Source organism: Scyliorhinus torazame, chromosome 2 (genome assembly GCF_047496885.1).
Source record: "Scyliorhinus torazame isolate Kashiwa2021f chromosome 2, sScyTor2.1, whole genome shotgun sequence".
NCBI lineage: Eukaryota > Metazoa > Chordata > Chondrichthyes > Carcharhiniformes > Scyliorhinidae > Scyliorhinus > Scyliorhinus torazame.
Window position 1 is genome coordinate 23516817 of NC_092708.1, and position 26349 is coordinate 23543165.

The 26349-nt window shown below is 49.4% G+C and overlaps 1 protein-coding gene across 1 annotated transcript in view; it reads left to right on the forward strand.

The window, feature by feature from the left end:
• Positions 1-21169: 21169 nt before the first annotated feature.
• The window catches only part of LOC140386825 (protein Wnt-6-like), a 182936-nt gene continuing 177756 nt past the window's right edge, over positions 21170-26349 (forward strand). The window contains exon 1 of the mRNA XM_072469556.1: positions 21170-25566. Coding sequence (XP_072325657.1) covers positions 25451-25566 — 116 coding nt within the window. The 5' untranslated portion in view covers positions 21170-25450. The remainder of the gene's footprint in view (positions 25567-26349) is intronic.

Below are 26349 nucleotides of genomic sequence, written 5' to 3' on the forward strand. Positions count from 1 at the left end.
TGCCGCAGAAGGTTGTGGAGGCCAAATCACTGTGTCTTTAAGTCAGAGATAGATAGGTTCGTGATTAATAAGGGGATCAGGGGTTATGGGGAGAAGGCAGGAGAATGGGGATGAGGAAAATATCAGCCATGATTGAATGGCGGAGCAGACTCGATGGGCTGAGTGACCGAATTCTGCTCCTATGTCTTATGGACTAATGAGAGATTTATCTTACGAAGGAAAGTTGGACAGGCCGGGCCTATATTTGTCGGAGTTTGGGAGAATGAGAGGTGATCGTATTGAAACATAAAAGATCCTGAGGGGACTTGAGAGGGTTGACGTTGAGAAGATGTTTCCCCTTGTGGGAGAGACTGTAACCAGGGCACGCAGTTTAAAAATAAGGGCTCTCCCAGTTGAGAGGGAGTTAAGGAGGATTTTTCTCTCTCAGTCGGTAGTGAATCTTTGGAACTCTCTTCCCAGAGAGCGGTGGAGGAAGGGTCATTGAATATTTTTGAAGGCAGAGGGAGACAAATTCTTGACTGACAAAGTAGTCAAAAAGTAGCGGGGGCCGGCATGATTGTTGAGGCCACAATCGCCCATGATCTTACTGAATGGCTCGAAGGGGCCGAATGGCCTACCCCTGCTCCTAATTCGTATGTTCGTTCAAGTTGTAGAAAATAACAGCCTGTACTAGCCTCCCCGAACAGGCGCCGGAATGTGGTGACTAGGGGCTTTTCACAGTAACTTCATTGAAGCCTACTCGTGACAATAAGCGATTTTCATTTCATTTTCATAAGGTAATTTGCTAGAAGACAGTCCTAGCCCTGGCCCTGATGCCGCAGCAAGTACACTTCTGGGGTGTCACGAGGTTGTGAAAAATGCTATAGAGGAACGAGCCCCCTTCCTCTCTGTTTTCACACGTGTTGGGGTGATGATGGGGTTAATCGAAGTGTGTTTAGTGATGCGTTCTCAGTCACTATGGTCTCCTGGAGTCTCTTTCATTGCCTCGGGGAGGAATTTCCAGAAAGCGGCCGGCGTTTATTTTTCCCGTCTGTCCTATCTGCTCGCTCGCCCCTGGGAAATAACATTCCGCGTGGCCGGGGAGAGTAGACAACTTTGTAATAGGGAGGGGGATAAAAAAACGATTGTCTTTTGCTGCTTTGAGTGTAATAATCTGTCCCCTTTACAGAGTCGCCTCAATGAAGTTGGGTTTGCTGGAGGGCGGGCAAGGGGGGTGGGTGGGGGGGGGGGAAGGGGTGAGGAGATGAGGTTAGTCGGGGGTGGGGGGGGGGGGGGGTACGAGTTGGCCAAGGGCCTGTTCTGCCCAGGTAATTGTTATAAAAGGTGTACATGCATTCTCCATTTCCCAGAATCTTTTTTGTTCCTCGTTCAGGCAATCAGGTTCTACCTGTTTTTTTTTGTACTGCGGTAAGAATTTAATTGAAGTTTTAATGAAATTTGGAGTACATTAGCCTCAGGAAACAATATTACAATTGGGCCTATTCATGGACAATAAGAACGTTGTTGCTTGTTAATCATTTGCCTTTGTCGGAGGGCCTGACGGGCACTTTTTCTTCAATATTAAAGTTGTTTATTCATTTGCGGTTACTGCTAACTCACTTGGTGCTTAGATTAAATCCGTTCCTTTATAACCAACCAATTAGACTTCTACCAAAGAAGGTGCGAAGAAACAAACTCCGACTTTAGAACCATGCCCCGTTCCAGCTGTTGACGTGTTCTGTGGCAGTCTTGAAGGAACTTCCATTTCATAAAGAGAATATTTGCCACTTGAGGAACCTGTAAATCCACCTTAGAAAAATATACCCACTCACCTCCAGCAGCCGTCTTTATCTGCGCCTCGCTCTTCAACCTCCTCGATATTATTGTCTGTAAACCCTTCCCCCACCCCCACCACCACCCTCAATACAGAGCCACATAGTACAGAAAGAGACCAGTCAGCCCATCCTGCCTGCACTGCTAGCTCATTGAAGCAACTTTCCCACTTGTTGCCACTCCCCTGCTCTCTCTACACCCCCCACCCCCCCCACCCCGCCCCCACCACATAGCCCTTCACATGTTTCCCTCTTCAAGCCATCAACAACTTTCACTTCACATTGACTTTCAACACAGCAAAATGTGCCAAGGGCTTCAGTCTGACGCTGGACCAGGTGAGGAGATGTTCGGACAGACCCAGCCAAAACCTTGGTCAAAGAGTTAGGTTTTAAGGAGCATCTCAAAGGAGGCGAGAGATGTGGAGCGGGTTAGGGAGGGAATTCCGAAGCCTAGGGGCCAGGCAGCTGAAGGCCCCGGTGACGGAGCATGGAGAAACCGAGGCGCGCAGATGTCTCAGAGGGTTATGAGGGTGATGGAGATTACAGAGATAGGCAAGGCCAGCATTTATTGTCCATCCCTAATTGCCCCTGAACTGATTGGCTTGCAAGACTGTCAGTTAATAGTCAACCTTGCCGGTGTCACATGTAGTCCAGACCAGGTAAAGATAGCAGATTTCCCCCCCGCCCCGCATTGGACATTATTGAATCAGGTGGGTTTTGTTTTTAACAGCAATCGATGACAGTTGTCATGGCCACCATTACTGAGACTGGTTTTATTCATTCAATTCCACCAGCTGCCATGGGGGGGATTTGAACTCATGTCCCCAGGGCATTAACCATTACAAGCCTGGAGGCATTGCCATTGTGCCAGGCCAACCAGCAGAGCACAGGAATAGTCAAGTCTCGAGCTAACAAAAGCATGGAGCAGGACGGGACAGTCGACGTTTCGCATGTAGGCGGTCTTTGAATTGGAGGGGATGTGTGTTTGGAATCTGATCATGGGATCAAAGACAACGCCAAGGTTGGGATCAGTGTGGTTCAGCCCTCACCAGTAGCCAGGGAGAGATATGCAACCGTTATCTGGGGAGCGCATTTGGTGATGGAGACCGATGACAATCACTCTGGCCTTGCCAATGTTTACTGAGAGGAACTTTCTGCTCGTCCATTACTGGGCGTCAAACAAGTAACGTAACAAATTGAAGGGCCGGTATGGGTCAGGGGACTCCTACAATAAACCTTGGTTTGGATCATATCTTTACCGTAACTGTAAGATCGGACCGTACCGTAAGATGAGCCATGATCTCATTGAATGGCGGAGCAGGCTCGAGGGGCCAGATGGCCTACTCCTGCTCCTAGTTCTTATGTTCTTATGTAACCATTCCTGGCCATAGCTGGCAAACAGGGTTCAATTACAGCCTGGTCACTACATGCACCAGTTTATGGTCCAGGGGAGATAATGGGCTGGATTCTCCGTTTCTGACGCTGAGTGTCGGCGTCAACGGAGAATTCGTGGTGTTCCACGATGGGAAAATGGAGCGGAGCCGATACCGGTGAGGGGCTGGTACGGAACGTGCGGAGAACGGTCAGAGAATCGCCGGGTCCTGGGCCGCGCTTGCGCAGGGCTGACAAGCTGCAGCCGCGCACGCCGACACTCGCACCGGTCACGTGGGGAAACATGGGATCGGCCGCTCTGGACTCCGCACCCCCCACCCTGACCCCACAGCCCACCCCCTGCCCACCCCCCACTACTCCCCCCCCCCCCCCCCCCAGCCCTAGCAGAAGCCCCTCGGCCAGTGGCACGGCACAGATCCCGGCTGCGTGTGGCGGCGTTGGACACTGCCCGCAGCCGACACACCAGGCTCCTGATGGTGCTGTGGTGTCCCCTGCTGGTAAGTATGTTTCCAGTCACAGAATATGTAGTATCACAAGGGGGCCACTCAGCCCATTATTCCTGTGTCAGGTCTTTGGAGCAGCTATCCAATCAGTGCCAATCCCTGCCCATTCCCCAGAGCCCCCGCCAAACCTTTCACTCAAGTATTCATCCAGTTCACTTTTGGAAGACTCTACCAAATGAGCTTCCATCCCTCAGGCAGACCATCATAACTCACTGACCAAACAAACAATTTCTCCTCACCTTGCCTCTGTTTTTTTTTTCCGCCACTGATCTTAATTCTGTCTCCTCTGGTTACCAAACTCTTGAGTACAAGAGTTGGCAGGTCATGTTACAGTTGTATAGGTCTTTGGTTCGGCCACATTTGGAATACTGCATACAGTTCTTGTCGCCACATTACCAGAAGGATGTGGATGCTTTAGAGAGGGTGCAGAGGAGGTTCACCAGGATGTTGCCTGGTATGGAGGGTGCTAGCTATAAAGAGAGGTTGAGTAGATTAGGATTATTTTCATTAGAAAGACGGAGGTTGAGGGGGGACCTCATTGAGGTCTACAAAATCATGACAGGGTGGATAGCAAGAAGCTTTTTCCCCAGAGTGGGGGACTCAATTACTAGGGGTCACGAGTTCAAGGTGATAGGGGAAAAGTTTAAGGGAGATGTGCGTGGAAAGTTCTTTACACAGAGGGTGGTGGGTGCCTGGAACGCATTGCCGGCGGAGGTGGTGGAAGCAGGGACGATAGTGACATTTAAGGGGCATCTTGACAAATACATGAATAGGATGGGAATAGAGGGATATGGACCCCGGAACTGTTAGATACATAGATACATAGAACATACAGTGCGGAAGGAGGCCATTCGGCCCACAGAGTCTGCACCGAACCACTTAAGCCCTCACTTCTACCCTATCCCCATAACCCAATAACCCCTCCTAACCTTTTTGGTCACTAAGGGCAATTTATCATGGCTAATCCACCTAACCTGCACATCTTTGGGCTGTGGGAGGAAACCGGAGCACCCGGGGGAAACCCACGCACACACGGTGACATTTTAAATCTCCCCTTAGCCTTCTCTGCTCTGAGAACCACCTTCTCCAGTTAGAAAATAGGTGACAGTTTTAGATAGAGGATCTGGATCGGGCAGGCTTGGAGGGCCGAAGGGCCTGTTCCTGTGCTGTAATCTTTCTTTGTTCTTTGTTCTTTGTTCAAACCCCCTGTCAATGGAATCAGTTTCTCCATAAAATTAGTCAATCAAAACCCTTCCTGATTTTGAACGCCTCCATTAAATCTCCCCTTAGCCTTCTCTGCTCTGAGAACCACCTTCTCCAGCCTCCCCACAATAACTAAAGCCCCCTCATCCCTGGTGAACCATTCCGGTAGATCTCCCTCCGTGCTCTCTCTCTAAGACCCTGGCATTCTCCTCCTTGAGTATAAAAATTGGCAAGTCATGTTGCAGCTGTATAGAACCTTAGTTAGGCCACACTTGGAGTGTAGTGTTCAATTCTGGTCGCCACACTACCAGAAGGATATGGAGGCTTTAGAGAGGGTGCAGAAGAGATATACCAGGATATTGCCTGGTATGGAGAGCATTAGCTATGAGGAGCGGTTGAATAAACTCGGTTTGTTCTCACTGGAACGACGAAGGTTGAGGGGCGACCTGATAGAGGTTTACAAAATTATGAGGGGCATAGACAGAGTGGATAGTCAGAGATTTTCCCCAGGGTAGAGGAGTCAATTACTAGGGGGCATAGGTTTAAGGTACGAGGGGCAAGGTTTAGAGGAGATGTACGAGGCAGGTTTTTTACACAGAGGGTAGTGGGTGCCTGGAACTCGCTACCGGAGGAGGTGGTGGAAGCAGGGACGATAGTGACATTTAAGGGGCATCTTGACAAATACATGAATAGGATGGAATGGAGGGATATGGACCCCGGAACTGTTAGATACATAGATACATAGAACATACAGTGCAGAAGGAGGCCATTCGGCCCATAGAGTCTGCACCGAATCACTTAAGCCCTCACTTCTACCCTATCCCCATAACCCAATAACCCCTCCTAACCTTTTTGGTCACTAAGGGCAATTTATCATGGCCAATCCACCTAACCTGCACGTCTTTGGACTGTGGGAGGAAACCGGAGCCCCGGAGGAAACCCACGCAGACACGGGGAGAACGTGCAGACTCCGCACAGACCGTGAACCAAGCCGGGAATCGAACCTGGGGCCCTGGCGCTGTGAAGACACGGTGCTAGCCACGTGTGCTATTTTAGTTTAGACGGGCAGCATGGTCAGCGCAGGCTTGGAGGGCCGATGGGCCAGTTCCGGTGCTGTACTTTTCTTAGTTCTTTGCCCAGCTTCAAAGATCGGTGTGCGGCGGCGCTATTGTGGTGCTCCGCCCCCTCCAAAACAGCGTACTCCAGGGGTCCGCCGCACGCCGAATGGACGGCCTCAGGACGTTGCCTGAGGCCCTCCCCCCCCCGATGCTCCGTCCCCAACGGGCCGCGTTCCCGACAGCGTGGGTCACTCATGCTATTTTTTGTAGGGAACTCGGCATGGTGGCAGCGGACTGAGTCCAGAGCCGCCACAGTCGGGGGGGGGCGATCCGCGGTCAGGGGGGGTGCTTTTGGCAGGGATTGGGGCTACTGGTGAGGGGGTCCGGGGGGTTGCGAGCCTGGCCAAAGGGGGGCACTATTTGGCAGGCCGGGTCCGCGCGCAGCCGGCTCCATGTTGCACGGCGCGGGCGCCGCTGTGTGCGTGCCCGACCACGGACCCGGCAATTCTCCGGCCGTATCGGCAGCTGGAACCTACTAGTCCCCCACCAGATGGGGGATTGGTGGCCGTTTTGTGACCTGAAGATATCTGAGAATGTGCAGCTAGCCCCTGATTGAAATGGCTGCAGGGGCGATGTCAAAAGAGCAACGGAGCCCCTCCCTGTGCCACCAGATAAGGTACCATCCATAGACTGAGTAACACCTGTGGTAAACACAAGGGAACACAATGGCCACCTCATCCAAAGACCCCGGGTGTAATTGCCGAGACCGACTAGTGGACTGCAGTTAGAATGCCGAGAGTGCTGCCCTGTGCCTATCTGCCTGTCGGTCTCTGTGTGCACTGTGAGAAAAGCAGCTGGAAGTTGCCACACTGAAGGTTACACAGTAACAAAGGCAGGGCCCCCCGCAAAAATAAACGGCTTTTGCAGGAACACCTAAAACTCTCTCTCTGGCTGTGAAAGTCGGTCAGCCAGCAGCAGGATCGCAGCTGGAAAAAGAACTGTAACCTCTCCGGCGAACCGTAGAATGCCTGAAGTGAAGATTCAACTATTTTTCTCCAGGAGCCAACCACACCATAAACAATCGGAATAGCCGCAACGCAGCACCTTCTACTCTTTGCATCTCAAGGACTGTTCAAGGACCTTTTATTCAAGTTTACTTGTAGAACCCAGGAAGAGGCCATTCGACCCATCAAGTCTGCACTAACCCTTTGAAAGAGCACCCCGACGAGACCCATTCCCCCGCCGTATGCCCATAACCCCACCTAAACTGCGAATCTTTGGACTGCGGGAGGAAACCGGAGCACCCGGAGGAAACCCACGCAGACACGGGGAGAAAGTGCAGACAGTCACCCGAGGCCGGAATTGAACCCGGGCCCCTGGCGCTGTGAGGCAGCAGTGCTAACCACTTTTTTCTAATCCGTATAACTGTAGATGAAAGATGAAATGAAATGAAAATGAAAATCGCTTATTGTCACAAGTCGGCTTCAAATGAAGTTACTGTGAAAAGCCCCTAGTCGCCACATTCCGGCACCTGTTCGGGGAGGCTGGTACGGGAATTGAACCATGCTGCTGGCCTGCCTTGGTCTGCTTTCAAAGCCAGCGATTTAGCCCTGTGCTAAACCAGGCCCTTAGATGCTTCTGTTTTACTATTTCTGTTTACCCTGTTAGTAAGCAAACTTACTCTATCTTGACTGAGGAACGCCTGGTTAAATCGGCTCCTTTTTAAACCTAACTATTGGGTCTGGAAAAGGGAGGGAAAGGGAACGTTGTTAGATTAAACCCTATGTTGCTACCAGCAGAGGGTGTGTTGAATAAAGGCAATCACCCCTCCTCACACGGATTTGTGACAATTTGGGGGGTTCCCAGCCAGATGCTAACAGATCGAGGGGCCACGCCCGGATCAACAACTTTTGCGCAACCTCGCCTGGGGCTGGATTTAGTCCGTCTGTTGTGGTACTCACTGGTGGGCGTGGGAGCGGTTGGCTGAACCTAATTACATGGCGGCAATGTTAAGTGGACCCTAAGCCAGATGGCGAAGTATGAAACTCGACTCAAATCAGTTTCCTGGTAGTTTTTTTTTTTTAAATTTGGAGTACGCAATTCATTTTTTCCAATTAAGGGGCAATGTAGCGTGGCCAATCCACCTACACTGCATATCTTTGGGTTGTGGGGGCAAAACCTACACAGACACGGGGAGAACGTGCAAACTCCACACAATACAGACCCAGAGCCGGGATCGAACCCGGGACCTCGGCGCCGTGAGGCAGCAGAGCTAGCCCACTGCGTCACCGTACTGCTCGATGATTTATTTTGAGAATACAGCATTACATATGTCTGTCCTCAGCACTCAGTGTTCCAGAAGCCTTTCTTTATTAGGGGGAGGCAGTGGGGCAGTGGTATTGTCACCGGGCGAGCGCACAGTGGTTAGCACCATTGCTTCATAGCGCCAGGGACCCGGGTTCGATTCCCGGCTTCGCACTGTCTGTGCGAGAGTCTGCACGTTCTCCTCGGGTCTGTGTGGGTTTCCTCCGGTTTCCTCCCACAAGTCCCAAAAGACGTGCTCATTAACCTAAACAAGGCAACGTGTCTGTTAAACCACCACCCTCTCCCACAAACACACACACACTCAGGATCATAGAGCCACAGAGGCAAGGCCATTCGGCCCATCAAGCTTGTACCAGCTTTTTGAAGTAGCTGTCTAGTTAGTCCCAGCACTCCCCCCACACATAGTCCATCAAACTTTCTTTTAAACTCAATTATTTATCCAGTTCCTTTCAGGACGTTCCCATTGAATCAGCTTCCATTCCTCTTTCAGGCTGTGCATTCCAGATCACCATAACTTAACATAGCTTAAACAACTCATTTCTCTCCTCATCTTGCCTGGCTGACTCGCTGCCAATTATCTTAAATCTGCATCCCCTTGGTTGTCGAGCCTCCTGCCAGTGGAAACAGCTTCTCCTTGTTTACTCTATTTAAACCTTCACCTCTATGAAAACCAGCTGCTCCCATCCTCCTGCTTGCGAAGGTTTCCACAGCCTGTCCCATTTTCACTTGGTTAGACAATAGTCTTGGAGGGGAGGGAGCAGCTCCTGTTTAAAAGTAAACTTCTTGTTGTGTCAGAAAGGGGGGCATCAAACATGAGCCTGATTCCAGGTATTTAGGGGAGGGAGTTTCTGCCCCCCCCCCCCGCCCCCGCAAAAAGAAATATTGAAACTTTTATTGACTTTCCGAGAGTTCGCCTCTCTGAAGTCACCGACCGCAGGTTGGAGGGTCCGCGGGGCGGCGCTGTCGAGCTAACCTGGACCTCACTGTCTGAACACCTGGTGGGGAAAAGGGCTTAAAAATCAGCAGCCTCGCAACTCACAAATCCTCCGGCCCTTGTGCTGCAGACTTGGGCCGATCCCATAATTGCTGCTTATGAATTGCATTGACACCGGTCTGTGAAAGCTGCCCTGGCACCACCCACAATGTTTAAAGAGCTGATTTAAAGCAGTAAATCGAACATGATCCAGACAGTTCAATTTCCAAAATTGCAGGTGCCATGCAAATGTTGACAATGTCCATCCGGCACTTTGCAACCTACCCCCCCCCCCCCCCCTTCACTGCAAGGGGCAGGCTGTAGCACAGGCCGGTTGGGCCGAACAGCCTGTTTCCTGAGCCACAATTCAATGGCAGCATGATCTGCTGGAGGCACCCTGTAGAACATGGTGCAAACATTGGATTAAACCCTGATTATTGCATGTCGATGCCTTGGGGGCGAACTGGAGAACACACAGCGGCTTCGGGAAAAAAAGCGAGGAGAGTTTCCAGGAGTGACCAGCAGGGATGAGGTGGGCAGGAAGGTGTCGGTTCTGTGGACAGACATAATAATAATCTTTATTGTCACAAGTAGGCTTACATTAACACGGCAGTGAGGTTACTGTGAAAAGCCCCTCGTCGCCACATTCCAGCGCCTGTTCAGGTACGCAGAGGGAGAATTCAGAATGTCCAATTCACCTAACAAGCACGTCTTTCGGGACTTGTGGGAGGAAACCGGAGCACCCGGAGGAAACCCACGCAGACACGGGGAGAACGTGCAGACTCCGCACAGACAGTCACCCAAGCCGGGAATCGAACCTGGAACCCTGGCAAACGAGGGATAGCCAACATGAGGGGTGGGGTTGGAAGACAGATCACTTTTCCTTTTGCAATCGTAAGACCTTAAGAGCTAGGAGCAGGAGTGGGCAATTCGCACCCTCAAGCCCGCTGCGCCATTCATCACGTTCATGGCAGACCTCACCTCTGCCTCATCGCCATCTTCCTGTCTGCTCCCTATAACCCTTCATCCCGGTGCTAATTAAAAACCTGGCCATCTCCTCCTTGAATGTCTTTAGTGTTCCGGCATCCACTGCACTCCCGGGTAGAGAATGCCAAAGATTCACCACTCGTGGAGTGAATTAATTCCTCCCCATCTCTGTTCAGCCCCATCTAGGGGCTGGTTTAGCACCGTGGGCTAAGCAGCTGGCTTGTAATGCAGAACAAGGCCAGCAGCGCGGTTCAATTCCCGTACCAGCCTCCCCGAACAGACGCCTGAATTCCAAACTGCTACTCCCCTTCAACTAAGTGTCCAACTATCCACCTTGTACATGTTTTCCTACATGATTTGTCATGTTTAAATATCTACATATCTGTGCCATTGCATTTTCCGATTCCTCCACTCTGTTAAGGAACCTATTTCCTCTCAGTCTTTACCCATCACCCACTCCCCAAGTCCCCCAGTTAGATATTTTTCTGTGTTGAACTGCATCTGCCAGCTACTTGCCCAGTCAGCTGGCCATTATCGCCTTGGCTCTAGAATCATAGAATTTACAGTGCAGAAGGAGGCCATTCGGCCCATCGAGTCTGCATCGGCCCTTGGAAAGAGCACCCCACTTAAACCCACACCTCCACCTTATCCCCGTAACCAAGTAACCCTACCTTTTTGGACACTAAGGGGCAATTTAGCATGGCCACTCCACCTAATCTGCACATCTTTGGATTGTGGGAGGAAGCCGGAGCTCTCGGAGGAAACCCACGCAGACACGGAGAGAACGTGCAGACTCCGCACAGACAGTGACCCAAGCCAGGAATCGAACCTGGGACCCTGGTGCTGTGAAGCAACAGTGCTAACCACTGTGCTCCAGTGCCGCCCATGACTCCACCTAGTTTGCATTGCCCCTAAAGTTTGGTGTGTAAATGGAGGTGCCATTGGATTCAAGGAGCTCGATCTCTGACATTGGCAGAGGCAGCTGGAGCTGGGGGCAAGGGCAAATGACGCTGCCTGTTCCTATACAGCCATGGGTGTGGGATATTCTTGCCCCTCCACCCCTCCCCCCGCCCCTCACCCCCGCAGAGTGTTTTGCGTCAGTGGAGGCGAATCGCCACTGGCCGTCGGCATGATCTTCCAGTTCCGCCGATGGGTGGTCGCCTCCGGCAGGACTGGAAGATCCCGCGGGCGGGAAGGACTGGAAAACCCCGCCCACTTTTTCTTGGCTTTCGCCAACAAAGCTCAAAGCCACTGGTATCAAATTCTAAGGTGGATAAAGGCTCATGGATGCCCCTTTCCGTACAGAGAAAGAGTTGGATTGGCAATGCGAAATCACCTTTAGCGATACCAACAGGACGACAATCTTGACACTGAGTCAGGAAGTCATGGATTTAGGTTGCACTCCAGTGACTTGAAGATGAAAACCAGGCCAGGTGCTCCAGTGCAGCACTGATGTCAGAGGTGCCGTCTTCTGAATGCCGTGTTCAACTGAAACCCCACCTGTCCTCTCAGGGTGGATATAATAGATCCCATTGCACGAGCTTGAAGAAGTGCCGGAGCCAATATTTAACCTACCACCAACACCGCTGAAGCTCATGATCTCGTCGCTATCACACTGCCGTCAGCGGGAGTATGCTGTGTGCAAATTCACCGCCACATTTCCAGGTTATAACGGCAGCTGCACTTCAATTGTGCTTCATTGGCCGCTGGGTGCCTTGCGACGTCCTGAGGTTGTGGGAGTCGCTATGTAAATGCGAGTCTTCCTTACTCACTGTGTACCATTGCAAACTTGAGTTACACCCCCCCCCCCCCCGCCCACCTATTTGTCACAGGGGTGGTCGCAATCTGTGCTGGATTGAAAAGAGAGTTAAATGGTTCATAATTGAACCAGGAACCAGTTTATGTCAGTGAGCACAGGGCTGACATGGGACTTTTGTTGTTTTAAGACAAGGGACAGCAACGTTTTGGATGGCGTCAATTTTACAGAGGGTAGGTTTTGGGAGGTCAGCTAGGAGTGGATTGGAATGAAAATCGCTTATTGTCACAAGTAGGTTTCAAATGAAGTTACTGTGACAAGCCCCTAGTCACCACGTTCCAGCGCCTGTTCGGGGAGGCTGGTACGGGAATTGAACCGTGTTGCTGGCCTGCCTTGGTCTGCTTTAAAAGCCAGCGATTTAGCCCAGTGTGCTAAACCAGCCTCTTGAATGGTTAGGTCTCGAAGAAACCAAGACAGCGGATGAGCTGGGGCCAAATCCAAGATGCTACGGAGGTGGAAATAGGCAGCCTCTCCCTCTTTTATTTTTCTCCCTCTTTCTCTTCCTCTCTCCCTCTTTCTTCCCGTGTGTCCCCCGCTACTTCGACTTTGACTTTTTCAAACGCTTCTTCTACAGAACCTTCCGCACATATTTATACTTTCTTCAACCTGACCTCTGTCTATCTCCGCTCTGACTGCCTCTATCATTGCATTCTCCTTTCGCACAATCAGAGATTTGTTACAGCGCAGAAGGAGGCCATTTGGCCCAGTGTGTCAGCACCGGGCCTCCGAATGAACAACTCACCCGTGACATTCCTTTGCAACCGTCCTGCAGCCCCGCCCTCATCGGCAGTGCCTTCCCGACCCGTGCCACGCGCCGCAGGAAAACGTTTCTCCTCGTGTTGCTTTTTCTTCTTCTGCCAATGACCTTAAACCCGTGGCCTCCCACTCCCGATCCTTCCGCCAATGGGAACAGTTTCTCTCTTCTCTCTACTCTGTCCAGCACCCTCATGATTTTGAACACCCCGATCAAATCTCCCCTCAGCCTTCTTCTCCCTAAGGAAAACAGTCCCGACCTCTCCAATTGGTCCACGGTAACCAAAATTCCTCATCCCAGAAATCATTGTCATGGATCTTTCCTGCGCTCTCTTCAACGTCTTCACATCCTTCCTAAAGTACAGTGCTCAGAACTGTACACCATCCTCCAGTTGAGGCTAAACTAGTGTTTTATACAAGTTCAACAGAACGTCCTTGCTCTTGTACTCTATTCCCCTATTAATAAAGCCCAGGATACTACAAGCTTTATTAGCTGCTCTCTCCACCTGTCCATGTACATTTACACCCAGGTCCCTCTGCTCCTGCACCGCTTTTAGAATTGGACCATTTATTTCATATTGTCTCTCCACGTTCTTTTGACTAAAGCGAATCACTTTGCATTTCTCTGCACTGAACTTCATCTGCCACCTGTCCGCCCATTCCGCCAACTTTACTATGTCCTTCAGAAGCTCTACACTGTCCTCACAGTTCACAATACCTCTGAGTTTTGTATCACCTGCGAACTTTTGAATTGTCCCCATGCACACTTTGGGTTATTAATGCAGCAAGAACCGCAAGGGTCCTAATGCCGCTCCCTGGAGAACTCCACGACAAACCTTCCTCCAACCTGAAAAATATCTATTAATCACTATTGTGTTTCCCGTCACTCAGCCAATTCGAAAATATAATGAAGTTACTGTGAAAAGCCCCTAGTCGCCACATTCCGGCTCCTGTTCGGGGAGGCTGTTACGGGAATTGAACCATGCTGCAGGCCTGCCTTGGTCTGCTTTCAAAGCCAGCGATTTAGCCCTGTGCTAAACAGCCCCTCAAAATGAAGTTACTGTGTGTCCACGTCGCTACTGTCCCTTTTATTTCATGAGCTGTAACTTTGCTCACAAGTCTGTTGTGTGGCACTGTATCAAATGCATTCTGGAAGTCCATGTACACCACATCAACAACATTGCCCTCATCGACCCTCTCTGTTGCCTTTTCAAAGCAACTCCAGCAATTTAGTCTAACATAATTTTTGCTGGACAAGTGTGCTGGCTTTCATTAGTTAAGCTGCATTTGTCCATGAGACTATTAATTTAGTCCCAAATTATAGTTTCTTGAAGTATCCCCCCCACAACATTTAAACTGCCTGGGCTGCTCCTTACTCCCTCTTTGCAATGCTTGTGATTCTCCAGTCCTCTGGCATCACCCTGAGGCTAAGGAAGACTGAAAAATCATGGCTAGCCCCTCTGCAATTTCTACTCTCACTTCCCTCCGTGTCCTTCAATTCATCACATCTGGCCCTGTTACCTTATCAACTAAGTACAAACAGCCTATCGAATACATCCTCCTTTTCAGTTTTAATGTCTGCATTACCTCTTATATCACCATGACCTCGGTAACATATTCTTCCTTGGTAAAGATAGGGGTAAAATATTCATTTAATACCTCAGCGATGCCCTTTGACTCCAGTGTAAATTCTCTTTCTACTCCTGCTGCTTTAACCACCTCCTTACCTTTCATTAAGAAGGCGTATGGTGTATTGGCTTTCATTAACAGGAGGATTGAGTTTAAGAGGCGCGAGGTTTTGCTGCAGCTTTATAAAACCCTGGTTAGATCACACTTGGAATATTGTGTTCAGTTCTGGTTGCGTCATTATAGGAAGGATGTGGATTCTTTGGAGAGGGTGCAGAGGAGATTTACCAGGATGCTGCCTGGACTGGAGGGCATGTCTCATGAAGAAAGGTTGAGGGAGTTAGGGCTTTTCTCACTGGAGCGAAGGAGGCAGAGAGGTGACTTGATAGAGGTGTACAAGGTGATGAGAGGCATGGATAGAGTGGATAGCCAGAGAATTTTCCCCAGGGTGGAAATGGCTGTCACGAGGGGACATAATTTTAAGGTGATTGGAGGAAGGTACAGGGGAGATGTCAGAGGTAGATTCTTTACACAGAGAGTGGTGGGTGTGTGGAATGCACTGCCAGCAGAGGTGGTGGAGTCAGAGTCATTAGGGACATTTAAGCGACTCTTAGACAGGCACATGGACAGCAGTAAATTGAAGGGGTGTAGGTTAGGTTGATCTTAGATTAAGATAAATGGTCGGCACAACATCGCGGGCTGAAGGGCCTGTACTGTGCTGTACTGCTCTATGCTCTCTGTTCTATGTTCTATTATTTATGTTGTTACAGTGCCAGCTGGTATTACAACTGGATGGGAAGATCCCAGAATGCAACCTTGGTTCAAAAGACCGTAACTTTTACTTTTTACATTCCCCTGAGGAAGGAGCAGTGCTCCGAAACTTAGTGATTCCAAACAAACCTGTTGGACTTTAACCTGGTGTTGTAAAGCTTCTTACTGTGCTCACCCCAGTCCAACGCTGGCATCTTCACCTCTTAAAAATAAAATGTGGACGGACAGAGTCACAAGACTTCTGAATAGTTTAACAACATGGAAAAAAACATTTATTGAATATGAAAATAGATTATGATACAATGCTCCTTTTTTCGCTTTAGCCTAACAATTTTACACACAGGTTTGAAGGTTAACACACATTATAAAGAACATCTTAAGCTACAATTGTTTCATTAACACACAAAGTCCCTTTTAAGCACACATGATAACTGTGGTCAGATGCACTCTTCTCTGAACCCAAGTTAGTGTCTGTGGTCTTCTCTTCAGACTCCCCCGAGATGATTGTCACATGAAAGTTTCCAAGCTCCACTCCCAAAAACATGCCTTAAAATCTTCTCTCACAATAATGCTTTCCCTTAGCGGTTTGCATTCCGAAACACAGTCCAGGCTTTACAAATGACTCTTTTGAACAGAGCTTCCACTCCACTTTTAACAGTGAATCCAGCCCAGGATTTACACAAACCTCTTTAGAATTTATTTGTCTTGACTGCTGTACAAACTCTTCATTATTGCTTCAATGCTTGATTCCCAGGATGTAGTAAAATGGCATTACCTCTTCAGTTTCGGATTACCTCTAAGTCTGCTTTCCCACTTTAAATCTGGTTGCTGCAATTGTCTCTTTAACTCAGAACCCTTTGATTACTTTTACTTAAATTCTTCTGAACAATGCCCTGGTTTCTGTTCTCTTGACTCCAGTTGTCTTAAAGATTCTTTCTGTCCCAATTTCCAGGTTATCTGGATTGTATCTTGGTCCTCAGGAAGCTTGCAACTTTGCAAATCCCTTGTCCTGTCCCGCTTCACCTGGCAGAGCTGAGAGCTGTTCACCCCCCCCACCCCATGTCCTGTCTCCAACTGCTCTGTCTTCCAGTTAAAACTAAGAGCAAAAGAAAGCCTCTGGAAAGTGGCTTCCTGTACTTACTTCTATTCACTCTTCACGCCATAGCCCTATCTAAGCACAATAGAATCAGTCGGAATTGAAACCAATGCAAACACATTTTTCCAGCATGAATCTAACTCTAGGTTTTACCCTTCCAGTCACAGAAACATTAAATAGAACAAACTTAAAACTTATTTCCATTGTTTTGTTTACCAATACAAGTATAAGTCCCTTAAAATTATCTCTGTTTTCCTAACAATATACAGATTTTGGGATTTTCTTTTATGTTAGCTTCCAGTCTCTTTTCACACACCCTCTTTGCTTCTCTTATTTGCTTTTTCACCTCTCCCCTGAACCTTCTATATTCAGTCTGCTTCTCAATTGTAGTTTCTACCCAGCACCTGTCACAAGCATACTTTTTCGTTTGTCCTTCATTGCTAGAGGGATGGAGTTTAAGACTAGGGAAGTTATGCTGCAACTGTATAAGGTGTTAGTGAGGCCACACAAAGAAAAGTACAGAACAAAGGAAAGTACAGCACAGGAACATGCCCTTCGGCCCTCCAAGCCTGTGCCGAATACACCTGGCGTATTGTGTTCAATTTTGGTCTCCTTACCTGAGAAAGGACATACTGGTGCTGGAGGGCATGCAGAGGAGATTCACTCGGTTAATCCCAGAGTTGAGGGGGTTGGATTACGAGGAGAGGTTGAGTAGACTGGGACTGTACGTGTTGGAATTTAGAAGGATGCGGGAGGGGGGGGATCTTATAGAAACATATAAAATTATGAAGGGAATAGATAGGATAGATGCGGGCAGGTTGTTTTCACTGGCGGGTGAAAGCAGAACTAGGGGGCATAGCCTCAAAATAAGGGGAAGTAGATTTAGGACTGAGTTTAGGAGGAACGTCTTCACCCAAAGGGTTGTGAATCTATGGAATTACCTGCCCAGTGAAGCAGTTGAGGCTCCTTCATTAAATGTTTTCAAGATAAAGATAGATAGTATTTTGAAGAATAAAGGGTGATGGTGTTCGGGCGGGAAAGTGGAGCTGAGTCCACAAAAGATCAGCCATGATCTCATTGAATGGTGGAGCAGGCTCGAGGGGCCAGATGGCCTACTCCTGCTCCGAGTTCTTATGTTCTTATATTAATTTCTATCACCTTTGTCATCCAGGGAGCTCTTGATTTGTTTGTCCTACCCTTCCTCCTGGTTCTCTATCTCTTCGATTGATTATAGCACAGACGGAGGCCATTCAGCACCTTGTGTCCCTGCCAGCTCTTTGCAACAGCAACTCAGTGAGTCACGCTCCCCAGTCTTTTCCCCCCGTAGCCCTGCAGACATTTTCCCTCCAGTTCCCTGTTGTAAGCCACGATCGAACCTGCCTCCACCACGCTGTGTTCCAAACCCTAAACACTCGCTGAAAAACTCACGTCGCCTTCAACTCTCTCAGCAAGCATCTTAAATTGTCTTGTCTTTGGGGGCACGGTAGCACAGTGGTAGCACAGTTGCTTCACAGCTCCAGGGTCCCAGGTTCGATTCCCTGCTGGGTCACTGTCTGTGTGGAGTCTGCACATCCTCCCCTTGTCTGCGTGGGTTTCCTCCGGGTGCTCCGGTTTCCTCCCACAGTCCAGAGATGTGCAGATTAGGTGGACTGGCCGTGCTAAATTGCCCTTAGTGTCCAAAAAGCTTAGGTGGGGTCACTGGGTTATAGGGTTCCAGGGATAGGGTGTAGGTGTGGGTTTAGGTAGGGTGCTCTTTCCAAGGGCCGGTGCAGACTCGATGGGCCAAATGGCCTCCTTCTGCACTGTAAATTCTATGATTCCTTTTTATTACTATCTCAATCGGTCACTCCCTAACGCTTCCCCTTTCTCTGTTCCATTTCATACCTCCGTCCATGGTGACACAGTGGGCAGTGCTTTCGAGTTAGACATTTGTGTGAGTTCACGCCCCACCCCCCAGCCAATCCCACAAAATCCAGGCTCATACTTTAATGGGACATTGAGAGAGTGCTGCATTGCTCCAGGTGCCACCTTTCAAATGGGATGTTAAACCGAGGCCCTCTCCAGTGAATATTAAAAGAACCCAAGGTAGTATTTCAGAGACGAGCAGGGATGTTCCCCTGTGTCCTTGCTAATGCTTATCCCTCAATCCGCATCACCAGAATGGATGAGCCCGTTAGTATCACGCTGCTGTGCTGTGGGATACTGCTGTTCACAAAATGACTGCGTTGTTTCCTATCTTGGGCAGCACGGTAGCATAGTGGTTAGCACAATTACTTCACAGCGCCAGGGTCCCATGTTCGAGTCCCGGCTTGGGTCGCTGTCTGTGCGGAATCTGCACGTTCTCCCCGTGTGTGCGTGGGTTTCCTCCAGATGCTCCGGTTTCCTCCCACTGTCCAAAGATGTGCAGGTTAGGTGGATTGGCCGCGCTAAATTACCCTTAGTGTCCAAAATTGCCCTTAGTGTTGGGTGGGGTTACTGGGTTATGGGGATAGGGTGGAGGTGTGGGCTTGGGTAGGGTGCTCTTTCCAAGAGCCTGTGCAGACTTGATGGGCCGAATGGCTTCCTTCTGCACTGTAAATTCTATGATTCTAACCTCAAGGGCTCTTTCCGTTTTTCTCTTGCTTCCCATTCCCTTTTGCTGTTTCTCCCTTTGTTTATAATTTCTCACACTGTTTTTGCGCTCTGGTTAACAGTCTGTTTCTCTTATTGTTTTCTCATTCTTCCTCTCGTTCACACTATTTCCCGCTCTGACCACCTGCATTCCCAGGTAAGTACCTATTACCACTCTTTTAAAATTTCTTTCTCTTTCACGTAACCTCTCTCTCTAAGTTTCTTTCTCACAGTCTCTCTCTCTCTCTATCTCACTTATTCTCTCCTTCTCTCTCGCAGTCTGTCTCAGTCCCCCTCTCAATTTCTCTCACAGGCTCTCTCCGCTAGTCCTTCTCCCTCGCTCTCACTCTCAGTCACTCACTGTCTCCTCTCTCACAGTCTGATCTTTCAGTCTGGATGGGAATAGAGGGATACGGACCCAGGAAGTGTAGAAGATTTTAGTTTAGACGGGCAGCATGGTCGGCATGGGCTTGGAGGGCCGAAGGGCCTGTTCCTGTGCTGTACTTTTCTTTATTCTTTGTTCTTTGTTCTGTCTCACACACTCTTGCTCAGAGTATCTCACTCTATCTCGCGCATGCTCTCTCTCTCTGTCTTTCACTCATCCTCTCTCACTATCTCTTCTCTGTCTCTCTCCCATTCTCTCACTCTCACACATTCTCTTATAGACTCTCTCGTCTCTCGTCTCACTCTATCTCCCATACACTTCCTCCCTCAGTCTCTCGTGCAGTTTCACTCACTCTCTTCCTCACTCTCTCTCTCTTACAGTGTCTCTCTCAGTCTCTCAGTTTGTCTGCCTCTCTCTCACTCACTCTCTCTCCCAGTCTCTCACTCACACACTCTCTTATACTCATTCTCTCCAGAACATAGAACATAGAACATTACAGCGCAGTACAGGCCCTTCGACCCTCGATGTTGCGCCGACCTGTGAAACCACTCTAAAGCCCATCTACACTATTCCCTTATCGTCCATATGTCTATCCAAATCTCTCAGTCTGTCTCTCTCTCTCACTCACTCTCTCTCCAGTCTCTCACTCTCACACTCTCTTATATACTCTCTCACACTCATTCTCTCAGTCTCTCTGTTTCTCTCAGTCTTTTTCACTCTCTATCTCTCATACAGTGACTCTCTCAGTCTCTATCTCTCAGTCTGTCTCGCACTCTCTCTCCCAGTCTCTCACTCTCTCTTATAGACTCTCTCTCACTCACTCACTCTCTCTCCAGTCTCTCAAGCACACACTCCCTTATAGACTCTCTCTCACTCACTCTCTCTCCCATCTCTCACTCTCACATAATTTCTTAGAGACTCTCTCACACTCATTCTCTGAGTCTTTCTGTTTCTGTCTTTTTCACTCTCTGTCTCTCTTAGTGACTCTCTCAGTCTCTATCTCTCAGTCTGTCTCTCTCTCTCTCACTCACTCTCTCTCCCAGTCTCTCACTCTCACACACTTTCGTATATTCATTCTCTCTATCTCTCAGTCTCTCTCTCTCACTCACTCTCTCTCCCAGTCTCTCACTCTCACACTTTCTTTTACTCATTCTCTCTATCTCTCTCACTCTCTCTCCCAGTCTCTCACTCTCACACTTTCTTTTACTCATTCTCTCTATCCCTCAGTCTCTCTCTCTCTCACTCTCTCTCCCAGTCTCTCACTCACACACTTTCTTATACTCATTCTCTCTATCTCTCAGTCTCTCTCTCGCTCTCACTCTCTCTCCCAGTCTCTCACTCTCACACTTTCTTATCCTCATTCTCTCTATCCCTCAGTCTCTCACTCTCTCACTCTCAGTCTCTCTCTCTCACACACTTTCTTATACTCATTCTCTCTATCCCTCAGTCTCTCACTCACTCTCTCTCCCAGTCTCTCCCTCTCAACACTTTCTTATGCTCATTCTCTCTCTCTCTCACTCACTCTCTCTCTCAGTCTCTCTCTCTCTCACACACTTTCTTATACTCATTCTCTCTATCTCTCAGTCTCTCTCTCACTCTATCTCCCAGACTCCCACACACTTTCTTATACTCATTCTCTCAGTCTCAGTTTCTCTCAGTCTTTTTCACTCTCTCGCTCAGTGGCTCTGAGTTTCTCTCTCTCACTCACTCACTCTCACTCTCACACACTCTCTTATAGACTCTCACTATCTCACACTATCTCAGTCTCTTACAGTTTCTCTCAGTCTTTTTTGCTCTCTCTTAGTGTCTCTCTGTATCTCTCAGTCTGTCTGTCTGTCTGTCAGTCTCTCACTCACTCACTCTCTCTCCAGTCTCTCAAGCACATACTCCCTTATAGACTCTCTCTCACTCTCTCTCTCTCCAGTCTCTCACTCTCACACTCTCTTATAGACTCTCTCACACTCATTCTCTCAGTCTCTCTGTTTCTCAGTCTTTTTCACTCTCTATCTCTCATACAGTGACTCTCTCAGTCTCTATCTCTCAGTCTGTCTCTCACTCTCTCTCCCAGTCTCTCACTCTCTCTTATAGACTCTCTCTCACTCACTCACTCTCTCTCCAGTCTCTCAAGCACACACTCCCTTATAGACTCTCTCTCACTCACTCTCCCTCCCAGTCCCTCACTCTCACATAATTTCTTAGAGACTCTCCCACACTCATTCTCTGAGTCTTTCTGTTTCTGTCTTTTTCACTCTCTGTCTCTCTTAGTGACTCTCTCAGTCTCTATCTCTCAGTCTCTCTCTCTCTCTCTCACTCACTCTCTCTCCCAGTCTCTCACTCTCACACACTTTCGTACACTCATTCTCTCTATCTCTCAGTCTGTCTCTCTCTCTCTCACTCTCTCTCCCAGTCTGTCACTCTCACACTTTCTTTTACTCATTCTCTCTATCCCTCAGTCTCTCTCTCTCTCTCACTCTCTCTCCCAGTCTCTCACTCTCACACACTTTCTTATACTCATTCTCTCTATCTCTCAGTCTCTCTCTCTCTCTCACTCTCTCTCCCAGTCTCTCACTCTCACACTTTCTTTTACTCATTCTCTCTATCCCTCAGTCTCTCTCTCTCTCACTCTCTCTCCCAGTCTCTCTCTCTCACACACTTTCTTATACTCATTCTCTCTATCTCTCAGTCTCTCTCTCTCACACACTTTCTTATACTCATTCTCTCTATCTCTCCGTCTCTCTTTCTCTTTCTCTCTCTCTCTCACTCACTCTCTCTCCCAGTCTCTCCCTCTCAACACTTTCTTATGCTCATTCTCTCTCTCTCTCACTCACTCTCTCTCTCAGTCTCTCTCTCTCACACACTTTCTTATACTCATTCTCTCTATCCCTCAGTCTCTCTCTCTCTCTCTCACTCTCTCTCCCAGACTCCCACACACTTTCTTATACTCATTCTCTCAGTCTCAGTTTCTCTCAGTCTTTTTCACTCTCTCGCTCAGTGGCTCTGAGTTTCTCTCTCTCACTCACTCACTCTCACTCTCACACACTCTCTTATAGACTCTCACTATCTCACACTATCTCAGTCTCTTACAGTTTCTCTCAGTCTTTTTTGCTCTCTCTTAGTGTCTCCCTGTATCTCTCAGTCAGTCTGTCTGTCTGTCTGTCAGTCTCTCTCTCTCTCACTCTCTCTCCAGTCTCTCACTCTCACACTCTCTTATAGACTCTCACACTCATTCTCTCAGTTTCCCTTCAGTTTCTCTCAGTCTTTTTCACTCTGTCTCTCTTACAGTGTGTCTGAGTCTCTCTCTATCTCTCAGTCTGTGTCTCTCACTCACTCTCTCCCCCAGTCTCCCCTACTCACACACACACACCCTCTCTCTCTCTCTCTCTCACACACACACAGTTTCTACCTCCTCCTCTACCTGTGTTACCAGGTGAATAACCAAGTTCTCCAGTCTCCCGCAGCTCTCTCTCATGCTAGATTCTTACAATACTTACAGTAAACACATCCGCCAGTGTCCCTGGCTCCCCATCTCCGCACGGACCCTCCTCACTGGCTGACACACAAACATTTTCTGGCCCGGAGCAACGTCAGCCAGGAGCGTTAGATGAGCGAATGTGTGGGAGAAGGGAGTAATTACTGTTCCCTGGTCTCGCTGGCAAATTCCCAACACTTCACAGAGCAGAGCGCCGGAGCCAGAGAGAGACAGACAGAGCGAGAGCTGGCAGTGCAAAGTGAGCTCTCTCTCCCACAACCTGGTCCCAAACTTCACTTAGAGCTTTGTGGACCCTCCTGACAGAGCTGTGTGTGTGTATGTGGAGGGGTTTAAAGAAGAGAACAACTCTACCTTATCCATTCTCTCCTTCCCTCTCTCTCCTCTCTCCTTCCCTCTCTCATTACTCTCTTTCCCTCTCTCCTCTCTCCTTCCCTCTCTCCTGTCTCCTTCCCTCCTCTCTCCTTCCCCCTTCCCTCTCTCCCCTCTCCTTCCCTCTCTCCTTCCCTCTCCCTCCTCTCTCCCCTTCCCTGTCTCCTTCCCTCTCTCCCCTCTCCTTCCCTCTCTCCTTTCTAAGCCAGTGTTTGATTTTTGTTATTATATTTTATTTTGTTTAGAGATTGACTTGGGTGGTGGGGAAAACGTTTGTTCCAATAGTTGAGGAGGTGGAAAGGGATCAGATTCCCTCTGGGACAGAGGAGTGGCTGATTTTCCTGCTCTGATCCATTCCCCACATAGAGTTGTTGGGATTTTGAGGCTGTGGAGGAAACTCTGGCCAGATTGGACAGAGGAATCTGGGAAAGGGTTTTGGCTGACTGGAGGTGCCTCTCAGGATGAGCTTATTCCTTCACTCCCTCGCTCCCTGACTTTGTCCCTCAGACTACCCACTCCTCTCCTACCCTACCCTCTCCTCTCAGAGTTCCAGCTCCTCCCCAGGTAGGCATTCAGGTGAGGGGGTACAGGTAGGTGACAGTCAGAGCAATCTCCCCTCCCTCCCTACCCCTCCCCATGTAGCAGGAGGAGCCTTCCCCAGTGACCGACCCAAAGCTCCTCACCTCACTCCTCACCTCCCTCCAGTCCCTATCTGCACTCAGCCACACGCCCAGCGAGAGTGTCCGGAGACCGCCTTTGCCGGAGCGGGACAGCCGCTCACACCCCTCCCGGTTCCTGCTCCTCCGGAGCACCGCACAGAGGTCCCAGTCCCGGGCGCCGGGGAGACATCAGTCCACAAACTGAACCTGCAACATACACATTCCAGAAACCCAGACCCCAGATTCCAGCCCCCAGATTCCAGACTCCAGCCTCCAGCCAGTCTGTCTGGCACATGTGCTACGCCTGACCCAAGCCCAGCACAGAGGAATGTCCAATTTCTGTCCTGAGAGGATTGTCCAGTTTCTGTCCTGAGAAGAGTGTCCAGTTTCTGTCCTGCGAGGAGTGTCCAGTTCCTGTCCTGAGGGGATTGTCCAGTTTTGGTCCTAAGAGGATTGTCCAGTTCCTGTCCTGAGGGGAGTGTCCAGTTTCTGTCCTGAGAGGATTGTCCAGTTTCTGTCCTGAGAGGAGTGTCCAGATGGTGTCCTGAGTGGCGTGTTCAGTTTCTGTCCTGAGGGGAGTGTCCAGTTTCTGTCCTGAGAGGATTGTCCAGTTTCTGTCCTGCGAGGATTGTCCAGTTTCTGTCCTGAGGGGAGTGTCCAGTTTCTGTCCTGAGTGGTGTCCAGTTTCTGTCCTGAGATGTGTGTCCAGTTCCTGTCCTGAGAGGAGTGTCCGGATGGTGTCCTGAGTGAAGTGTCCAGTTTCTGTCCTGACAGGAGTGTGTGGATCGTGTCCTGAGGGGAGTGTCCAGTTTCTGTCCTGAGATGTGTGTCCAGTTCCTGTCCTGAGGGGAGTGTCCGGATGGTGTCCTGAGTGGATTGTCCAGTTTCTGTCCTGAGGGGAGTGTCCGGATCATGTCCTGAGGGGAGTGTCCAGTTTCTGTCCTGAGAGGATTGTCCAGTTTCTGTCCTGAGAGGATTGTCCAGTTTCTATCCTGAGAGGAGTGTCCAGCTTCTGTCCTGAGAGGATTGTCCAGTTTCTATCCTGAGAGGAGTGTCCAGCTTCTGTCCTGAGAGGATTGTCCAGTTCCTGTCCTGCGAGGAGTGTCCAGTTTCTGTCCTGAGAGGAGTGTCCAGTTTCTGTCCTGAGGGGAGTGTCCAGTTTCTGTCCTGAGAGGATTGTGCAGTTCCTGTCCTGAGAGGAGTGTCCGGATCATGTCCTAAGAGGAGTGTCCAGTTCCTGTCCTGAGAGGATTGTCCAGTTTCTATCCTGAGAGGAGTGTCCAGTTTCTGTCCTGAGGGGAGTGTCCAGTTCCTGTCCTGAGGGGATTGTCCAGTTTCTGTCCTGCGAGGATTGTCCAGTTTCTGTCCTGAGAGGAGTGTCCAGTTCCTGTCCTGAGGGGATTGTCCAGTTTCTGTCCTGCGAGGATTGTCCAGTTTCTGTCCTGAGAGGAGTGTCCAGTTTCTGTCCTGAGGGGAGTGTCCGGATCGTGTCCTGAGAGGAGTGTCCAGTTATGTCCTGAGAGGATTGTCCAGTTGCTGTCCTGAGCAAAGTGTCCAGTTATGTCCTGAGAGGATTGTCCAGTTGCTGTCCCGAGCAGAGTGTCCAGTCCTCACCTGAGTTGAATGTCCAGCTGTTGTTTGTCTGATTCCGCTGCCTTGAGGATGGATTCTGTGTCCCGAGGACAACTCGCACTATTCCTGTTTCTCCTCTGTCCTGCCAACATCATCAGCCTTTGGTGGTGAGTATCTACCCAAATTAATAGTGCTCTGTGCCTTTCGCATTGTATCACTCTCTCCTTGCTTTCTCTTTCTGTCTCCTTGTAATATCTATTTCGTTCCTTTTTCACTTCTCCTTTCTCTCCTCGATCCCTTTTCTCTGTCCCTTTCTCTTCTCCTCCCCTCTGCCTTTCTCTCTCAATCTTTTCATAAATATAACTTTGTTCTATCCATCTCACTCTCTGTCTGTGTCTCCGACTCTTTTCATAGAATTTGCAGTGCTGAAGGAGGCCATTCAGCCCATCAAGTCTGCACCGGCCCTTGGAAAGCGCACCCTACTTAAGCTCCCCACCCCTCTAACCCAGTAACCCCACCCAACCTTTTGGGACAGGAAGGACTATTTATCATGGCCAATCCACCTAAAATGCGCATCTTTGGACTGTGGGAGGAAACAGGAGCGCCCGGAGGAAACCCACGCACACACGTGTAGACTCCGCACAGACAGTCACTCAAGCCAGAATCAAACCTGGGACCCTGGCGCTGTGAAGCAACTGTGCTAACCACTGTGCTACCATGCTGCCCACTTATCTTTGTCTCTCTCCGTCTATTTCTCCATCTTTATCTCTATTGCCCACTCTCTCCCTCTACCCCTCTCTCTATCTCTCCCTCTGTTTGGGTTTTCCCTCGCAGCCCTAGCCTGCATAAACTTTCCCCTGATACGTGAATGGACGTAGAGAGAGAGACGGGTCACGTATTCAAGGGCATTGTCTTCATGAAAGAAGTAGTTTAATTTTTTTGTAACTGTG